General features: G+C 42.4%; 1 protein-coding gene across 2 annotated transcripts in view; it reads left to right on the forward strand.

Annotated features, from left to right (window-relative positions):
- The window catches only part of KSR2 (kinase suppressor of ras 2), a 707,775-nt gene that overhangs the window by 585,759 nt on the left and 101,294 nt on the right, over positions 1 to 20,722 (forward strand). For both annotated transcript variants that reach the window (XM_073625662.1, XM_073625672.1), the window contains exon 16: positions 14,368 to 14,501. In XM_073625662.1, the coding sequence (XP_073481763.1) occupies positions 14,368 to 14,501 (134 nt within the window). The remainder of the gene's footprint in view (positions 1 to 14,367; positions 14,502 to 20,722) is intronic.

A 20,722-nucleotide genomic window follows, 5' to 3' on the forward strand; every position in this document is an offset into this window, starting at 1 on the left:
TCTTGCCTAGGGCAGTACAAAACCATAATACACCACCGGTGCAGAGAAAGATTCCTTACCCTAAGATACCCCTGTCACGTATTTCTATGAAATGGTGTCAAGGCTGATTCTAAGATAGAGTTGGACGAACAGTTCGAGCAAAAGTTTGGCCGGAACATCGCCTGTTCGCCCGTTTGGCGAACACCCAAACTTGTGGGGCGCTTGGCGAGATGTTCAATGCTGCACAGTGCATTCTAGAGCCCATTTAATGCTGTATACAGTGCTATATACCCCTTTTTTTTGGTTGGTTGCTGCGTTTGTTAGCCACAGTTTTTCTGACTGCGAAGCTGTTGTTCCCCCTTTTTTATTTATTTATTTATTTATTTTTATAGTTTTTACATTTCTGTTAGTGGCAGTCCTCAATTTGAAGTGCACCAAACACCACTTTTCATTTAATAAAGTTACATCCATTTACACATTTCCCAGTATCTATTAAATTTGGTTATTAAGCCCCCCATCATGTCTAAGAGGCCAGCAGGGAGAGGCAAACGTTCCCATGCCACTATGAGGGGGCCAGCAGCATCCACAGGCAAAGGTGGACGTGGTGTGTCCTCAGGCAGGGCATGTTTTTCTCTGTTTAGAGATGTTGCCCGTGCTCTCCAGCCACGGCATGCAGAGGAGGTGTTGGCCTGGCTTACTAAACCATCCTCATTCTCCTCATCCTCTATCATCCAAGCTGAGAATAGTAATCCACCATAACTACCAGAGCAGCTTACATGCAACAGAGGGCAATCAACGAGTACCTGTGTGAGTATGGCACAAGAACAGGCTCAGGGGCTGCTGATAAAGGATGCGTGCACTGTACTGTCACCATTTGAGGAGCTGACAAGGATGGTGAGCCGTCACGATGCATGCATCAGTGACACTATCCCTCTTGTGTTCCTGCTGGAGCATACACTGTTTGGCATTATGGACAAAGCACTTGATGCAGAGTAGCAGGAGGAAGACTTCCTTTCCTCTCAAGGCCTGCTTTATGCAGACACCATTCTTGCCACAGAACACACAAGAGGAGAGGGAGGAGGAGGATTCTGGCAGTTTTAGAGGCATGTAGTACCTTAAACCTTAAGAGATGGTTTTCAGTCCCCAGAAACCTTGGGAGTAGTACGTGGCTGGGAGGAGGCAGTTACAGATAGTGTAATACTCAGTGACCCCGAGGACTATGCTTCTCATGCCTCTGCAAACTTGCGGTGTATTGGCTCCCTGATTCTTCAAAGCCTGCGAAAGAACCCAAGAATTATTGGCATCAAGAGATGGATCATTATTTGTTGGCAACGGTCCTTGACCACCATCACATGGGGAATGTCTCAGAGCTAATCCGGCCATCGCAGAGGAATCACAGGATGAAATATCTTGAGTACACCCTAAAGAGGAGTTTATGTAACACCTTTCCAGAGTTTGGTAGGATACAGTCTTATGGAAAAGGTATTTTTGCGACTTCTGTTGGTCAAAGGAGGAGCAATGGAGGGTGCTGCCTAAGTGATGCATTAAAAAATGTTTTTAGTCCTCAGCCCCCAGGGCTGTCAGATTTAACATCCCATTGGCAGCGTCTGCATCATATGGTGGAAGATTATTTTGGGACGAAAACAGAGATGGAGAGCTTTCCAGTAGATGATCCACTAGGTTGCTGGATCATGAGAATAGACCACTGGCCAGAACTTGCCCAGTTTGCAATTGAGCTGCTGGGCTGTCCTGCCCTGCAACCACCATGCTTTTCAAACGGGCTTTCAGTGCTGCCGGAGGTTTGTGACAGATGAGAGAGTGTGTCTGTCCACAGACTTCGTTGACCGGCTGACATTTGTCAAAATGCATCAGCCCTGCATTAGCAGCAGCTTTCAAGCCCCTGGTGCCGATGTCGCTGATTAAATGTTTTTGGAATCTCTATGAGACTGTCAAGGCTGCCTATCTTTGTGGGTGTTGATTTTATCTTGAAGTAATTTTATGGTATAGGTTTCATGGGCACAATTAACACCCAAGGACCAATATTTCCACACCTGTTTGACAGGTGCATGTAATGTAAATTTTTTACAGCAAGGCTAATTCTTGCTTTCATAAAGAATACCTCTATAGGGTTACAGTGTAAAGGCACTACCAACACCCAAAGCCCAATTTTATCGAAAGTCTGTGAAAGAGACACCAGACTTTATTTTTTTTTAAATTGTTAATCTTGGCCTGAGTGTACTATAATTTGGCTTCTTTGCATAAAGCTTGCTCGCTGTGGTGCAAAAATGTGTTATTTCTATCCAAAGTCTGCCAAAGAGACACCAGAATGTATCCAAAAAATCTTTAATCTTGTTCTGAGTGCACTAAATTGTGGCTTCATCGTACAGACTGGCTCCCCAAGCCATTGTTTACAAAATAAAGAAAGCTTGCTGGGAAAATCAATCTAAAGGTTATTTTTTTATTTTATAAATGTCATTTTTGCTGCAGCAGGTTCTATACACAGTACAGATTCGCCACTTTACAGGTAGACTAAGGGGAACCCCCAAGCACTATATTTAACCACTTGACGACCGCCGATTTACGTCGGCAAGGTGGCACGGACAGGCAAAATCACGCACATATACGTGATTTGCCTTCCGCGGGTGGGGGGTCCGATCGGACCCCCCCCCCGGTGCCCGAGGCAGTCGTCTTTTGTCCAGCGGCGATCAGAGGTGAGGGGGAGGCCATCCGTTCGTGGCCCCCCCCTCGCGATCGCCGCCGGCCAATCACATCATTCCTTTGCTGCTGTATGCTAAACAGCAGCAAAGGAAATGATGTCATCTCTCCTCGGCTCGGTAATTTCCGTTCCGGCCCGAGGAGAGAAGACAGGTATGTGAGTGCACAACACTACACACACACAGTAGAACATGCCAGGCACACTAAACACCCCGATCACCCCCCAATCACCCCCCCCGTCACAAACTGACACCAAGCAGTTTTTTTTTTTTTTTTTCTGATTACTGCATTGGTGTCAGTTTGTGACAGTTACAGTGTTGGGACAGTGAGTATTACCCCCCTGTAGGTCTAGGATACCCCCCTAACCCCCCCTAATAAAGTTTTAACCCCTTGATCACCCCCTGTCACCAGTGTCGCTAAGCGATCATTTTTCTGATCGCTGTATTAGTGTCGCTGGTGACGCTAGTTAGGGACCTAAATATTTAGGTTCGCCGTCAGCGTTTTATAGCGACAGGGACCCCCATATACTACCTAATAAATGTTTTAACCCCTTGATTGCCCCCTAGTTAACCCTTTCACCACTGATCACCGTATAACTGTTACGGTGACGCTGGTTAGTTTGTTTATTTTTTATAGTGTCAGGGCACCCGCCGTTTATTACCGAATAAAGGTTTAGCCCCCTGATCGCCCGGCGGTGATATGCGTCGCCCCAGGCAGCGTCAGATTAGCGCCAGTACCGCTAACACCCACGCACGCAGCATACACCTCCCTTAGTGGTATAGTATCTGTACGGATCAATATCTGATCCGATCTGATCTATACTAGCGTCCCCAGCAGTTTAGGGTTCCCAAAAACGCAGTGTTAGCGGGATCAGCCCAGATACCTGCTAGCACCTGCGTTTTGCCCCTCCGCCCAGCCCACCCAAGTGCAGTATCGATCGATCACTGTCACTTACAAAACACTAAACGCATAACTGCAGCGTTCGCAGAGTCAGGCCTGATCCCTGCGATCGCTAACAGTTTTTTTGGTAGCATTTTGGTGAACTGGCAAGCACCAGCCCCAGGCAGCGTCAGGTTAGCGCCAGTAGTGCTAACACCCACGCACGCACCGTACACCTCCCTTAGTGGTATAGTATCTGATCGGATCAATATCTGATCCGATCAGATCTATACTGGCGTCCCCAGCAGTTTAGGGTTCCCAAAAACACAGTGTTAGCGGGATCAGCCCAGATACCTGCTAGCACCTGCGTTTTGCCCCTCCGCCCAGCCCACCCAAGTGCAGTATCGATCGATCACTGACACTTACAAAACACTAAACGCATAACTGCAGCGTTCGCAGAGTCAGGCCTGATCCCTGCGATCGCTAACAGTTTTTTTGGTAGCATTTTGGTGAACTGGCAAGCACCAGCCCCAGGCAGCGTCAGGTTAGCGCCAGTAGTGCTAACACCCACGCACGCACCGTACAGCTCCCTTAGTGGTATAGTATCTGATCGGATCAATATCTGATCCGATCAGATCTATACTGGCGTCCCCAGCAGTTTAGGGTTCCCAAAAACACAGTGTTAGCGGGATCAGCCCAGATACCTGCTAGCACCTGCGTTTTGCCCCTCCGCCCGGCCCAGCCCAGCCCAGCCCACCCAAGTGCAGTATCGATCGATCACTGACACTTACAAAACACTAAATGCATAACTGCAGCGTTCGCAGAGTCAGGCCTGAGCCCTGCGATCGCTAACAGTTTTTTTGGTAGTATTTTGGTGAACTGGCAAGCACCAGCCCCAAGCAGCGTCAGATTAGCGCCAGTACCGCTAACACCCACGCACGCACCGTACACCTCCCTTAGTGGTATAGTATCTGAACGGATCAATATCTGATCCGATCAGATCTATACTGGTGTCCCCAGCAGTTTAGGGTTCCCAAAAATGCAGTGTTAGCGGGATCAGCCCAGATACCTGCTAGCACCTGCATTTTGCCCCTCCGCCCGGCCCAGCCCACCCAAGTGCAGTATCGATCGATCACTGTCACTTACAAAACACTTAACGCATAACTGCAGCGTTCGCAGAGTCAGGCCTGATCCCTGCGATCGCTAACAGTTTTTTTGGTAGCTTTTTATTGAACTGGCAAGCACCAGCGGCCTAGTACACCCCGGTCGTAGTCAAACCAGCACTGCAGTAACACTTGGTGACGTGGCGAGTCCCATAAGTGCAGTTCAAGCTGGTGAGGTGGCAAGCACAAGTAGTGTCCCGCTGCCACCAAGAAGACAAACACAGGCCTGTCGTGCCCATAGTGCCCTTCCTGCTGCATTCGCCAATCCTAATTGGGAACCCACCGCTTCTGCAGCGCCCGTACTTCCCCCATTCACATCCCCAACCAAATGCAGTCGGCTGCATGAGAGGCATTTTCTTTATGTCCTCCCGAGTACCCCAACCCAACAAACCCCCAAAAAAGATGTCGTGTCTGCAGCAAGCGCGAATATAGGCGTGACACCCTCTATTATTGTCCCTCCTGTCCTGACAATCCTGGTCTTTGCATTGGTGAATGTTTTGAACGCTACCATTCATTAGTTGAGTATTAGCGTAGGGTACAGCATTGCACAGACTAGGCACACTTTCACAGGGTCTCCCAAGATGCCATCGCATTTTGAGAGACCCGAACCTGGAACCGGTTACAGTTATAAAAGTTAGTTACAAAAAAAGTGTAAAAAAAAAAAAAAATATATAAAATAAAAAAAAATAGTTGTCGTTTTATTGTTCTCTCTCTCTCTATTCTCTCTCTCTTGTTCTGCTCTTTTTTACTGTATTCTATTCTGCAATGTTTTATTGTTGTTATGTTTTATCATGTTTGCTTTTCAGGTATGCAATTTTTTATACTTTACCGTTTACTGTGCTTTATTGTTAACCATTTTTTTGTCTTCAGGTACGCCATTCACGACTTTGAATGGTTATACCAGAATGATGCCTGCAAGTTTAGGTATCATCTTGGTATCATTCTTTTCAGCCAGCGGTCGGCTTTCATGTAAAAGCAATCCTAGTGGCTAATTAGCCTCTAGACTGCTTTTACAAGCCGTGGGAGGGAAAGCCCCCCCCCCACCGTCTTCCGTGTCTCAACAGGGAACCTGAGAATGCAGCCGGTGATTCAGCCAGCTGACCATAGAGCTGATCAGAGACCAGAGTGGCTCCAAACATCTCTATGGCCTAAGAAACCGGAAGCTACGAGCATTTTATGACTTAGATTTCGCCGGATGTAAATAGCGCCATTGGGAAATTGGGGAAGCATTTTATCACACCGATCTTGGTGTCATCAGATGCTTTGAGGGCAGAGGAGAGATCTAGGGTCTAATAGACCCCAATTTTTTCAAAAAAGAGTACCTGTCACTACCTATTGCTATCATAGGGGATATTTACATTCCCCGAGATAACAATAAAAATGATTAAAAAAAAAAAAAAAATGAAAGGAACAGTTTAAAAATAAGATAAAAAACCAAAAAAAATAATAAAGAAAAAAAAAAAAAAGCACCCCTGTCGCCCCCTGCTCTCGCGCTAAGGCGAACGCAAGCGGCGGTCTGTCGTCAAACGTAAACAGCAATTGCACCATGCATGTGAGGTATCGCCGCGAAGGTCAGATCGAGGGCAGTAATTTTTGCAGTAGACCTCCTCTGTAAATCTAAAGTGGTAACCTGTAAAGGCTTTTAAAGGCTTTTAAAAATGTATTTATTTTGTTGCCACTGCACGTTTGTGCGCAATTTTAAAGCATGTCATGTTTGGTATCCATGTACTCGGCCTAAGATCATCTTTTTTATTTCATCAAACATTTGGGCAATATAGTGTGTTTTAGTGCATTAAAATTTAAAAAAGTGTGTTTTTTCCCCAAAAAATGCGTTTGAAAAATCGCTGCGCAAATACTGTGTGAAAAAAAAAATGAAACACCCACCATTTTAATCTGTAGGGCATTTGCTTTAAAAAAATATATAATGTTTGGGGGTTCAAAGTAATTTTTTTGCAAAATAAAATAACTTTTTCATGTAAACAATGAGTGTCAGAAAGGGCTTTGTCTTCAAGTGGTTAGAAGAGTTGGTGATGTGTGACATAAGCTTCTAAATGTTGTGCATAAAATGCCAGGACAGTTCAAAACCCCCCCAAATGATCCCATTTTGGAAAGTAGACACCTCAAGCTATTTGCTGAGAGGCATGTCGAGTCCATGGAATATTTTATATTGCGACACAAGTTGCGGGAAAGAGACAAATTTTTTTTTTTTTTTTTGTCACTAAATGATATATTGCTCAAACATGCCATGGGAATATGTGAAATTACACCCCAAAATACATTCTGCTGCTTCTCCTGAGTACGGGGATACCACATGTGTGAGACTTTTTGGGAGCCTAGCTGCGTACGGGACCCCGAAAACCAAGCACCGCCTTCAGGCTTTCTAAGGACGTGAATTTTTGATTTCACTCTTCACTGCCTATCACAGTTTCGGAGGCCATGGAAAGCCCAGGTGGCACAAACCCCCCCCAAATGACCCCATTTTGGAAAGTAGACACCCAAAGCTATTTGCTGAGAGGTATAGTGAGTATTTTGCAGACCTCACTTTTTGTCACAAAGTTTTGAAAATTGAAAAAAGAAAAAAAAAAAAGTTTTTTCTTGTCTTTCTTCATTTTCAAAAACAAATGAGAGCTGCAAAATACTCACCATGCCTCTCAGCAAATAGCTTGGGGTGTCTACTTTCCAAAATGGGGTCATTTGGGGGGGTTTTGTGCCACCTGGGCATTCCATGGCCTCCGAAACTGTGATAGGCAGTGAAGAGTGAAATCAAAAATTTTCACCCTTAGAAATCCTGAAGGCGGTGCTTGGTTTTCGGGGCCCCGTACGCGGCTAGGCTCCCAAAAAGTCCCACACATGTGGTATCCCCATACTCAGGAGAAGCAGCTAAATGTATTTTGGGGTGCAATTCCACATATGCCCATGGCCTGTGTGAGCAATATATCATTTAGTGACAACTTTGTGCAAAAAAAAAAAAAAAGTGTCACTTTCCCGCAACTTGTGTCAAAATATAAAATATTCCATGGACTCAATATGCCTCTCAGCAAATAGCTTGGGGCGTCTACTTTCCAAAATGGGGTCATTTGGGGGGGTTTTGTGCCACCTGGGCATTCCATGGCCTCCGAAACTGTGATAGGCAGTGAAGAGTGAAATCAAAAATGTACACCCTTAGAAATCCTGAAGGCGGTGCTTGGTTTTCGGGGCCCCGTACGCGGCTAAGCTCCCAAAAAGTCCCACACATGTGGTATCCCCATACTCAGGAGAAGCAGCTGAATGTATTTTGGGGTGCAATCCCACATAGGCCCATGGCCTGTGTGAGCAATATATCATTTAGTGACAACTTTTTGTAAATATTTTTTTTTTTTTTTTTTTTGTCATTATTCAATCACTTGGGACAAAAAAAATAAATATTCAATGGGTTCAACATGCCTCTCAGCAATTTCCTTGGGGTGTCTACTTTCCAAAATTGGGTCATTTGGGGGGGTTTGTACTGCCCTGCCATTTTAGCACCTCAAGAAATGACATAGGCAGTCATAAACTAAAAGCTGTGTAAATTACAGAAAATGTACCCTAGTTTGTAGACGCTATAACTTTTGCGCAAACCAATAAATATATGCTTATTGACATTTTTTTTACCAAAGACATGTGGCCGAATACATTTTGGCCTAAATGTATGACTAAAATTTTGTTTATTGGATTTTTTTTATAACAAAAAGTAGAAAATATCATTTTTTTTCAAAATTTTCGGTCTTTTTCCGTTTATAGCGCAAAAAATAAAAACTGCAGAGGTGATCAAATACCATCAAAAGAAAGCTCTATTTGTGGGAAGAAAAGGACGCAAATTTCGTTTGGGTACAGCATTGCATGACCGCGCAATTAGCAGTTAAAGCGACGCAGTGCCAAATTGGAAAAAGACCTCTGGTCCGGGGCTCAAGTGGTTAAACACTTGCCGACCGCCCGCCATCATTATACAGCGGCTGCCATAACTCCGCTATCCTCTACTTCAGCGGGCGGTCGGCTTTCAGATAAAAGTGGTCTCAGCGGCGGATTCACGGGGGGGCGGGAGAGGGCCCCCCTGCCTGCATGCTTCGGTGGTCTCCACCACTTACTGGAGACGTCGGAGATGATCGGATCCTCTTCCCTCAACAGCCTGGAGCCAAGTGAGGGAAAGATGGCCCCCACCCGGCTCCATTGCATTGGATGCTCTTAAAGGGAAAAAAATTTTTTTTTGGTAAAGACAAGTGACATTTTTTTTTGTTTTTTTTTTAATTGCACTTTAGTGTAAATATGAGATCTGAGGCATTTTTGACCCTAGATCTCACATTTCAGAGGTCCTACTTTTTTTCTATTACAAGGGATGTTTACATTCCGTGTAATAGGAATAAAAGTAACCCATTTTTTTTAAAAGACAGTGTAAAAATAAAAAGTAAAATAAATAAGAAAAAAAATGTAAGTGCCCTGTCCCGCCGAGCTCGCTCGCAGAAGCGAACGCATATGTAAGTCGCGCCTGCATATGAAAACGGTGTTCAAATCACACATGTGAGGTATCTCCATGATCGTTAGAGCAAGAGCAATAATTCTAGCACTAGACCTCCTCTGTAACTCAAAACTGGTAACCTAATAAACCAATTGGGCTAACTTTACTGTTGTCTTATTTTTTTATTAAAAAAGGTGTATTTTTTCCCAAAAAATTGCGCTTGTGAGACTGCTGCGCAAATACAGTGTGACATAAAGTATTGCAATGACCGCCATTTTATTCTCTAGGGTGTCTGAAAAAATATATAATGTTTGGGGTTTCTAAGTAGTTTTCTAGCAAAAAAACATGATTTTAACTTGTAAACACCAAATCTGAAAGCGAGGCTCTGTCCTTAAGTGGTTAAAGAAATTTTTCATTTTTATTGTTTCACTTTAGGCATTATTAAAATCACTGCTCCTTTAAAAACGTTGTTTTAAAAAAAGTGTTTTTGCATTGATACATATCCCCCAGGGCAGTACCGGGCCCCATACCCTTTTTATAGCCAATAACTTGCATATAAACCTTCAAAATGGACACTTTTGATTTTTCAAATTCGGATCACATAGACTTTAATAGGGTTTAGAGTTTGGGTCCAAACTTTTCCAGTGTTTGAGAGTTCTGGCACGAACCGAACCGAGGGGTGTTCAGCCCAACTCTATTCTAAGAATAGCTATAGTCTTTGTTCCAACACAAACTGAGCTATACCCCATTAACATATTATGCACAAGGGCAGTTTCAAAATTTTTAACCTTTTCTTAGAACAGTGTTCCAATCTAGTTTATAGCTAATAATGAAGAATTGTGAACACAGTGCAGGTTAATTATGTTAAACGTTACTCCACAGCCCCATTCTAAACATTAAAAAGCAAGGAGGAATGTGAACATGAAACAAATATAGTCTGCTTTGACTGCAAAGGCTTAAAGCTTTATCAGAGATTATAACAAAAACTTTATCTCTGAGTATTGGCACTTTGCCTCTCACTCCCATTTAAAATTACTGCTATTTTGTGCCTTAGTTCTAAGTTCTTCATCCCCACCATTCAGTTTTCCATAACCCAGAATAGATCCAACAGCATCTATGTAAAAGTCAAAGCTTCTCTAAAGCCCCAGTCTCCCTTGTGTGCACAGAAACAAAAGATGGTGGGGTATCAATCAGGTTTATAGTCAATAATGGCTAGACTAACATAAAGTTTGTCCCCCATGTCCTCTCCTTGGGTTAAGCAACCACTATGTACCACCTAGGCAGAATACAAAGTGTCAGGGGATGTCAACACTGCCCAGGCCCAAAACAGATCAGGAATTAGAAAGAAAAATTTCTTATTAGAACATGTGTATATTTTTATTCATAATCTGGCAGCATATCGATAAAGCTGTGGTTTTTAAAAGTCCAGTTCTAAGTTCAACTTACTCCTACTATACTAGTGCAGCTAGTATTTTTGGAGTTTTAGTGGTTTCTAATATCTATTTTGGAGAAGTTAGTTTCCTGATTGGATGCCATCTTCCTGAGTCTGACATAATAACCCTCTTTTAGTATGCAGGGGATTTCAGAAACTGTTCATCCAGACATCTTGTGGGCATTGGGGGAGAGTGAGCTTGGATAAAGCCCTACAATCGTAATATCACATATACAACTGAAATGATTCTCTACAGTGGTACAGATCCATGTTAATATAGTCCAGAGGCACCCTCCCCTATTTGTAAACAGTTACATGATTACAGTTGCCTTCTGATAACAAATCATTTTTACATTGTATTTGAAATGTCAGTCATGTGTACTAAAAATATTAACATTCTTAATGATATTATGTCACTATTTAGGAAACATAAATGTATACAATGGTATCCTGTAAATGCTGTTGCAGAATAATTGCACTTGTTGAAAGCTGAATATATCTTTAAATCTGCTTCATTTGCAGTGTACTTTTTATGATTTTATTGCTTTTTGCAAAATAATGTACCCTATTGTTACCACACAATGAACAGGAAATTGGTACGCATTAATAGAAAAAAAATGTAATTATTAGTGGTAATTCTACATTGTAGTATACAATGGTTATGCAAAGATAAGATCGTGTTATCTAGCCCTAACAATTTTGCAAATGATTTACTAAAGTTAAGCCTTAGACTGCAGTCATATATGTTATATAAAAGTTCCCACTCTTTGACAGTTTTAAATTTGTTTCAGATATTTGCACTCCACCCAATATACTGTATGTACAGTTGCAGTTTCAAAAATACTAAGAGCTAAAGTGTATCTAATAAAATCTTTTGGTTATGGATATCCTGGGAAGGGATAGGACCTCTGTCTTTTTGCCTGTGTCCCCATTCGGGAGCTTTATTATTTTACTTGTCCTCTGGAATAGAGATTTATTTTTTCAAAATTGATCAAAATTTGGCAAACTCAAACTTAGAGGCAGATCCTATTGAAGTCTATAGGGGGGCAAATTGTGTTGATAAATGTTGTCTATTTTTAGGGCTAATAGGTAAACTACTGTACAAAAAATGTTCTGGGAAACTGAGTACTGCCATGGGGAACATGTACCAAGGCAAAAAAATGTTGTTGTTTTTTTAACTATCATACAGCAGGGGTCTTTTCAATTCTTTAAATAACATGCTTGGAAGATGCCTTAAAGCTGTGATGTTATTTTTTTATGTTTTTTTTTTCACACCCTCTCTGCAAGAGCTTACACTACCAGGGCAAATTAGGCTATGGAATTGATTTTTCCCCAACTATTTTGGCAGATTCCAAGCTTTAGCTTTCCTCAAATAGTAATAGTCCTGCTTTGGCTGGCAGATAGAAATTGGCCAGTAGTTTTATGTGGCTCACTGTCCTTGTTCTTGCTGATGAAAAACTGTCCTACCCCCTCTGTCAAGCACTCATTAAGAATTAATGACGCAGCTGTGTAAAATTGGCCAGCATCTGGACAATTTTAAATAGCATGGCTGGGTCTTAATTTACTAATGAAAAAGAGCACAACTGGAGCATTATTACATGCATGAAAAAACAGCAGATGACAATAGGCCAGCAGCAGGACAATTTTAAGTAGAAATGACAGGCCTAACTGGTCTATGCCTAACTTTTATTTGATATATGAGGATAGGGGGGGGGTGTTGATTGTGAGTGATATCATGTGAGAAGGTTTAGGTGCACACTGTTCTTGCATGTAAGACAGCTTAAAGAACAGATGGTCAGTAATAAGTAAATGCTCCGCTTTAGACTTCATAGACACGGATACCTGGGGACATACAGTGTAAATTGCAGGTACATTTCCATGCTTGGGAGACACGTCTGCAGCATATAGCCACCGATAGTACTAAATGGCTGTGCACTAGCTTTACACGGGTATACCCTGTGCTTGCTGAAGCATGTACACAGGTGGAAATTCCTAAACATGACTTGTGTGCACCTTATGTGCATGAGGCCTTAAGCACCCCAAACTTAAAAAAGTTCTATTAACATAAAACAAAAACCCTCAAAAGATATAATAACTCCAAAGTACAATCCCTGAAACAAAAGCCTACTTTTATTAAAGGGGGAACTTGCAGCAAAAAAAGGAGTTTAACTTAAAATAAAGATCCTATCAGCATAAAAAAAACAAAAAAAAAACACCCCATATGAATGAAACCCCAAAACACCACCCCTGAAGCAAAAACCCATTTTTTAAAGGAAAGCATTGCCGCAAGAAAAAATAAAAACTGCTATGGATGGTACAGCAGCTAAATTCAACCACAAATTAAAATGAAATACAAAAAAAAAGGCAGACAATGTAATTTTTATTATAGAGCATACTATGCCATTTGTAGTCTGTAAAATTCTGGTTTATTACCTAATAATAAATTCATAATGCTGCTGTCCAATGAAGGCTATGCTGCTCTTCCATAGATACAATAAGGGACAGTGTAGCCACTCCAAGACAGGACATGTGTTACTGGTAAGATCATCAGGTGACAATAAAGGAAAACAGCCTGAAAAAAGAGAAAACCACTGCAGACACCACATCAGCTGGCTGCTTAACTGGAACATATGACTTTTTTGCTCCTGAGTTTAGATACACTTCCACTTCTCTTTTTCTCCTATGTACAGTGGAACCTCGGATTGCGAGTAACGCGGTTTACGAGTGTTTCACAATTCAAGCTATTTTTAAAATAAAATACTGACTCGCTTTGCGAGCGTTGTCTCGCAGTATGAGCAGGATTCAAGCCACTGGGGTGTGCAGTACTGCATTTGGCCAGAGGTGCGGGGGTGCCGGTGACACTCAGAGATACTCGGAGACACTCGGAAATACTTGGAAACACTCTGTTCCCAAGTGTCTCAGAGCATTTCCGTGTGGTCTCCGAGTGTCTCCGAGTGTCTCCGGCACCCCCGCACCTCTGGCCACATGCGGTACTGTAAAGACAAGCAGTGGCTGTGGAACAGATTAGCTGAGTTTTCATTATTTCCTATGGGGAAACTCACTTTGATATACGAGTGCTTTGGATTACAAGCATTATTCTAGAACGAATTATGCTCGTAATCCAAGGTATTACTGTATACCCATATTTTATTTTCCTGTACCTAGAAGTAGGTAGGTTGGGTAAATACATACTTTATGGAACAAAACTAGTTATTTTTTCAAGTGAGCATTTCTCAGCATTGTCAGCCTTAGCACCACATAATATATCTGCACTGGCAAGCAGAACATACAGTATATTTCTAACAACCATCTGCACAATAATTGAGTGAGCGCATCTACATTCTGTAAGATCTGGTTAAAACACAATAGCAACCGTAAAGCAGTTTTGACTTATGATTGTCTATCTTGGGATTCGTTGATATGAATCAGTAGGATTATTGCTGAGACAAGGGTTTGTGAGGAAAGGAAATATTATGTGTTTCAATCACTGTCTGGTAAAGTAGATGAATCAATATAGTGGCACATTAAGCTTTTGCTTTCCTGTATAATATGGTACTTATTAGGAAAGTTAATTTTAGAGACCCGTGTCTCCACTACTAATCAGCTGTTTCACATGTGATCTTTGTTTACAGGTGACCCTTTGCTTGATTTTCTATACACAACAATGTTTGTAAAATTTGTATGAATTTGTACCCAACTCATTTTTTTGTACTTATCTTTCCATTTAGGGAATGGGATATCTCCATGCTAAGGGCATTCTACATAGAGACCTCAAATCGAAAAATGTTTTCTATGACAATGGAAAAGTGGTGATCACAGATTTTGGCCTCTTCAGTATATCTGGTGTGCTACAAGCTGGCAGGTACAGTATTATCATTTTTGTTTATTTATTTTCTAAGGAATTTGTGTACAGTTTTCAGAACTATGGTAGCCACTTACAGTTATTTTTCCTGGCTCTGAGTAGAAATGCAGTTTTGTATATACTGTAAGTCCTTGTTTACAAGAAGAAGAAGAAGAGCGACTACTGTGAATAACCTGTGATTCTGAGATACATAAAGTACTGGCTAAAGGGACCTGGGTTTTGGAACATTGGCCTACAGCATTACTTCCTTACATCCTTGTGTTTATGTGAAGAACCGCGCTCCCTATACCAATACCTTAATTAAAGTGCAAACAATGCAATAGTGCAATTGAGTGTATACCACTGGGATATCGCCAGCATATTAAACCATTGATAACATACAAATTAATGAAATAAATCATTGACTCAAGTGTTTCAAAGGATACCATTGCAAATATATAACTGCAATAAAGGTGTGAATCATTGGCTCAATATGAACTACAATACATTAGTGTCTAACGATTGTGAATAAATAAATGATTTAAGTCCAACGAAAATTCATCAAACATTTTCCAGTAAGTGGAGTGTGCTATGGACAGAGTGCAGGGTTCAGGAGTGCACTACGCACAGAGTGTGGATTTCAGGAGTGTGCTACATATAGAGTGCAGAGTTCAGGAGTGCACCATGTACATAGTGCAGAGTTCAGGAGTGCACGGCGTACAGAGTGCAGGACTCGGGAGTGCCCTACTTACACAGTGCAGTGTGTCAGGAGTGCATATCATACTGAGTGCAGAGTCCAGGATTGTGCTACATACAGACTTCAAGGTTCAGGAATGTACTCCATACAGATTTCAGGGTTCAGGAGTGTGGTAAAGACAGAGTGCAAGGTTCAGAAATTTGCTATGTACAGTGTGCAGGTTCAGAAGTGTGTTATGGACAGAGTACTTGGTTCAGGTGTGTTATGTACAAAGTGCAGGGTTTAGGAGTGTGCTAGATATAGGGAGCAGAGTTCAGGAGTGTCCTACATATAGAATACAGTTTTTAGAAGAGTGTTAGATACCGAGTGCAGGGTTCAGGACTGCGAGACCTGCAGAGTTCAGGATTCAGGAGTGTTCTGCATAGAAAACACAGAGCAGTGCAATTGAATCCGATATAGTGTAACATTTAATGGGACCCATAAATAGGTAAAACAAAGCTAAAAGGAATGTACTTACAAAGAGAGAAGGTCAGGAACAACAACTGCACAACACAAGGAAAATCTTTGTATAACCAGCACCGGCTATGGAAAGTTTCAGCATGCTTGAGTTTTCCAGCCACACACAAGAAATCAGAGCTGCCTGCCCACTGATCAGAATGTATGGGGCTGGGAGGTTCTTTGGCAACCACTAGGAGCGGAGCGCTGTCACTTGTAAACACAGAACCCAAACTTCTGTGTTTGCAAATGACAATAGTGAGCAGTGAGTGGCAAGCACACAGTGAGCATTGTAGATAGTGTAACAACGTTTTTTTCCGACTGAAAAAAGCCCTGATGAGAACATTGATTCAATGGTAATCGTTTTCCAGCTAGAGAAATATGTCATACAGTTATAACCAGTATGTTACCAATAAACATTTTAACCAACAATTTGGTATGTATCTCACTGATTTCTATCACAATGGGGAACTCATTATCTTACTGTAGCAAACATTATATTGTGAATAAATGTGGGGCCAAAGCCAACACCGTCAACCATCCAAGCAACAGTTTCAAAAATGTTTGTGGGAAGCCCCTGTGTTGAAATATTGATTTTTCTCTAGCCGTATAATAAATAGTTGCATGTGTTTGGGGCAGTAAAGGCAAAGCATTCTCTTACTGCTTGACAGAACTCTAGATCCCTCTCCCAAATTGATCTACAGGACAATGTGGTAGAAGTATAACATTTACAGATAGAAGTGTGCTATAGATGTGTTAGATTAGACTAAGGATTGTTGCTTAGAAAGTTTAACTTCCTCTTGTAAGGCAGCAAAAGATATCAGGTTACCTGCTTTTTGCTTCTGATGCAAATACTGAATGCCCAGAGAGTGCCAAAAGTTTAAGCTATCCAGCTTAGACAATGTGACATAGTGAGCATCATGCCAGATAGGAGCATGGGGGTTAAAGCCCACATAATATTATACTTTCCCTCATAGTTGTCCAGATTTTATCTTCAAGACAAAGGTGGGATAGAGAAATTTACTAGTGAATGACCTGGCCTCCAACTGCCCCATGATGGGAGTGCTTATCATCCCACGAACCAGGGTATTATGAACAAGGTTAAATCATTTTTAGTATTAGGAACTGCCAACTCCTCGCATCCTTTTGTTACTGTAGATTGGACAATTTAAACCTTGTTTCTTGTTTATTCCATCTCAGGACTGTGAATCTATGAGTTTACACCATTTTTGAGATAGCCAGATACAGAATTATGTAAATTTTATAGACATTGAAAGGTCCATATCATCCTAAGTAGATTATCTTTGCCTATAACAGAGTCAGTTTGCACCAACTTCTGCACTTCTCTTTAAATATGTGAAGCAAGGATAATAAATAACTCTATAAATAATCTTGGGCAGAAGAAGTAACCCAAATAAATAAACCCAAAATAATGTATTACCTCCCTGTGTCTGACTCCAGTTCTCCTCATGGAGATCTCTATGCATTATCTAAATGTGGTGAGGACCACTAGTTCTTTTAGACAGATCGATTATCTGTTTGTTTTTCCAAAAAGTTGCAAAAGAGACTCTCCAGCTTCCAGATTCATTATTTCTATGTGGATTTAACAGGTTGTTGTGCCTATTAATTGCGGGATAACTGTTTCTTGTTCCCAGTTAAACCAGCTTCTGCCCGATGTCGGCTGAAATTGGGTTACAGGAGTGCAGAACGAACTAGCCCTAGGCTGCTTAGTTTTCTTAAGGCTGTGTCCCTCATTGGACACTAAGAAAAAGATGTTGTAGATCTGCAGATCCCTCAAAAAACCCCTATGAAGGACACATTTTGAGCCTTATGTACAAAGTGTTTTCAAAAGGAAGTGTCCATATAATGCCTTGTTATGCACTATTTCTCTGTGTGGAGGCAGTACACTCTCACACTGCAGAAATACATCTAAAGCTGTGAAGCTGTAGGCACACTTACATACCTGAAACTGAACTGCTATTTTTCAGGTGGAATTACAGACAAAGGGTACATTCTATGAAATTCCAGAAAAAAGTTTGCTGCTTGCACCGATAAGGGTCTGGTATGGATTTTGGGGGGGACACCCACGCCATTTTTCTTTTAAATTTTGGCATGGGTTCCCCTAAAATCCATACCAGACCTGAAGGGCCTGGTATAGATTTTGGGGGGGGACCCCCACGCAATGTTTTTTGACATTTTGGAGTGGAGCACCCCTTAATATCCATACCAGACCTGAAGGGCCTGGTATGGACTTGGGGGGGGACCGCACGCCATTTTTTAATGATTTTTCATCTATATTATCAGTAGTCGGCAATACATTACAGCCGTGAGCAATTTTAAATGACATTTTATCCTTTAGAAACTCCATTTTTCTGTGGTACTGTAATAAACATTGGAAAGTGTCAGGGCTGGGCTCAGCCCTTCCTCCTCAAAGCTGGCCGCTCAGCTGTCGGCTAATTGCCAGCTCCTTTCTCTCCGCAGTGACTCACCTGTTGATGATATCCTGCTCGTCAGTCCTGCCTACTTAAGCCGTCCAGCCCAGATGATCTTTGCCTTCGCCTTGGTCACATCTCTAGAGACGCTCTTCTGCGTTTCTGTTAAAGACTTGCTTGACTGACATTCCTTCTGGGTCCAGATCCTGCTTGCTGTTCATCTCTGGCTCCCTGACGTTTTGGTTTGTCTGACTATCCATTCCGGTTCCTGAACTCTGGCTATGTTTTGACTATGTTTACTCTGTTTACATTATTATTATTATTAAACAAGTGTGATTTAACAGTACTTCTGTCTCAGTCATGGTTTCTGACAGTAGGCGAAGGCCATAAATTCAGACGATGCAGGCAATCCACTTGTTGGTAATATTTTTTCCAGATTGGATGAGCAGGATCACCGCATGGATCAGTTTGCCATGGCGTTACAAACACTCCTAAGTCGCACGGCTCACCTGGAGTCTCCCATTGTGGCTGCTCTGGTACAACCTGTGTTGCAGGCCGTCTCTGCTGCTGGTCCATTCTCTGTGTAGGCACCCGCCTCGAGTATTACCTCTATAAGAGATATGTCTGGTTCCACTCGTCTCCCCCAGCGATTTGGGGGCGATCCAGTCCAATGCAGAGGGTTTCTCAACCAGGTTGAGATGTACTTTGAGATGCTGCCCAAGGCATTTCCCAAAGACAGAAGCAAAGTAGGTTTCATGATATCTTTGCTTTCTCAGAGAGCCTTGGCCTGGGCATACCCTCTATGGGAGACACAAAAACCTGTTGTCTTGAGTTGCCCAGAGTTTGTGTTTGTGGCTTCTTTTAAAAGGGTATTTGACGTTCCCACACGCTCCGCTTCTGCTGCCAAGTGGCTCATGTCCATCAGAGTATGAGAACTGTTGCCGATTACGCCATTGAATTCCGTACTCTGGCAGCAGAGGTTGCTTGGAACAATGAGGCCCTCGTGGCTGCTTTTTCTCATGGTCTCTCAGATACCATCAAGGATGAAATAGCAGCCGAGGTAGCCCACTGAGCTGGAGAAGTTGATCACGTTTGTCATCCTCATTAACTCCAGACTCAGAGAAAGACTTCCTTTTAAAGAGCGCTTGCGGAAGCCTCCTGTACATTTGTCTCCGAACTTTGCAGTCCCACCCTTGCCTCTCTCACCTCCCATGCCTCCTGGTATCGAGTCGGTCTGTGAAGATGAACCCATGCATTCAGGCTTTACGCGTCTCTCTGCGGATGAGAGAACCCTTAGGAGGAGGGAGAGATCGTGCCTTCATTGTGGCCAGGCAGGTCACTTTTTGAAGTCTTGTCCTACCCGTCCAGGGAACGCCCGAATCTTGAGGTCCTTGACCGCCTCAAGGGAGCAACGGTTTTCACAAAGCTTGATTTGAGAAGGGCATACAATCCTGTGAGGAATAAGGAGGGCGACAAGTGGAAAACTGAGTTTAATACCTTAACAGGCCATTATCAATACCTCGTAATGCCTTTTGGCCTTTGTAACGCCCCGACAGTTTTCCGGGAATTTATTAACGATGTCCTCTGAGATTTGTTCCAGTTATATGTAATGGTTTATCTCTCCCTGGAGAGCCACAACACAGATCTCTGTGGTGTGCTTCAGAAACTAAGAGAGAACAATCTCTATTGTAAATTGGAGAAGTGCAAATTCCATCATGAACAGGTTAAATTCCTGGGTTATGTAATTTCCTCTGCTGGTTTTTCGATGGACCCAAAGAAACTTTCAGCAGTCCTACAGTGGCCCCGACCCGTGGGTTTACGTCCTCTGCAGCGTTTTCTGGGCGTTGCCAACTATTATCGGAAGTTTATTCGTAACTTCTCGTCTCTGGTCAAGCCCCTGACTGATATGACCAGAAAGAACGGTAACCCACAGAGTTGGTCTCCGGAGTCCATTAAGGCCCTAGAGAGTCTCAAGGCTGACTTTGTTTCTGCTCCTGTGTACACATCCTGATTCTACGTTACCTTTTATCCTTGAGGTTGATGCTTCTGAGACTGGAGTCAGTGCCCTTCTGTCTCAATGTCCTACCTCTGAGAGCGCTATGCATCCTTGTGGCTACTTTTCCAAGAAATTGTCACCTGTGGAGTGCAATTAAGAGAATGGTGACAGAGAGCTGTTAGCGATCATTTTAGCCCTGAAAGAATGGAGACAGCTCCTCAGATTTACCACCATGCCGGTTTTTCATCAGATTTGGTGACTCGTCAGAATGTGTAAATGAAGTGATGCTCTGTCGCCGCCATCTTGCTACACCCCGCACTCCTCCATAGTAAGGATAAACTGAGAAGGGGGAAAGCGAACATCTTGTTACACCCACCGGAGTTTTGCATTTTACACTTATTTTTAACAGTAAAGTGGGTTTATATAGTGAAATACAGTACTTAGAATTCCGTCTGACTGGTTTGATGTTGAATTTTAAAAGCAGCGGCAAGCCTGCTCATCTCATAGGTTTGCTAATCTGACAGAAGTTCGCTGCTTTTAAAATTCAACATCTAACTGACTGGAATGGTACCAGCTGATTGGAGAAAAGCCAATGTAGCACCAATATTTAAAAAGGACCCAA

Source organism: Aquarana catesbeiana, linkage group LG01, assembly GCF_042186555.1.
Source record: "Aquarana catesbeiana isolate 2022-GZ linkage group LG01, ASM4218655v1, whole genome shotgun sequence".
NCBI lineage: Eukaryota > Metazoa > Chordata > Amphibia > Anura > Ranidae > Aquarana > Aquarana catesbeiana.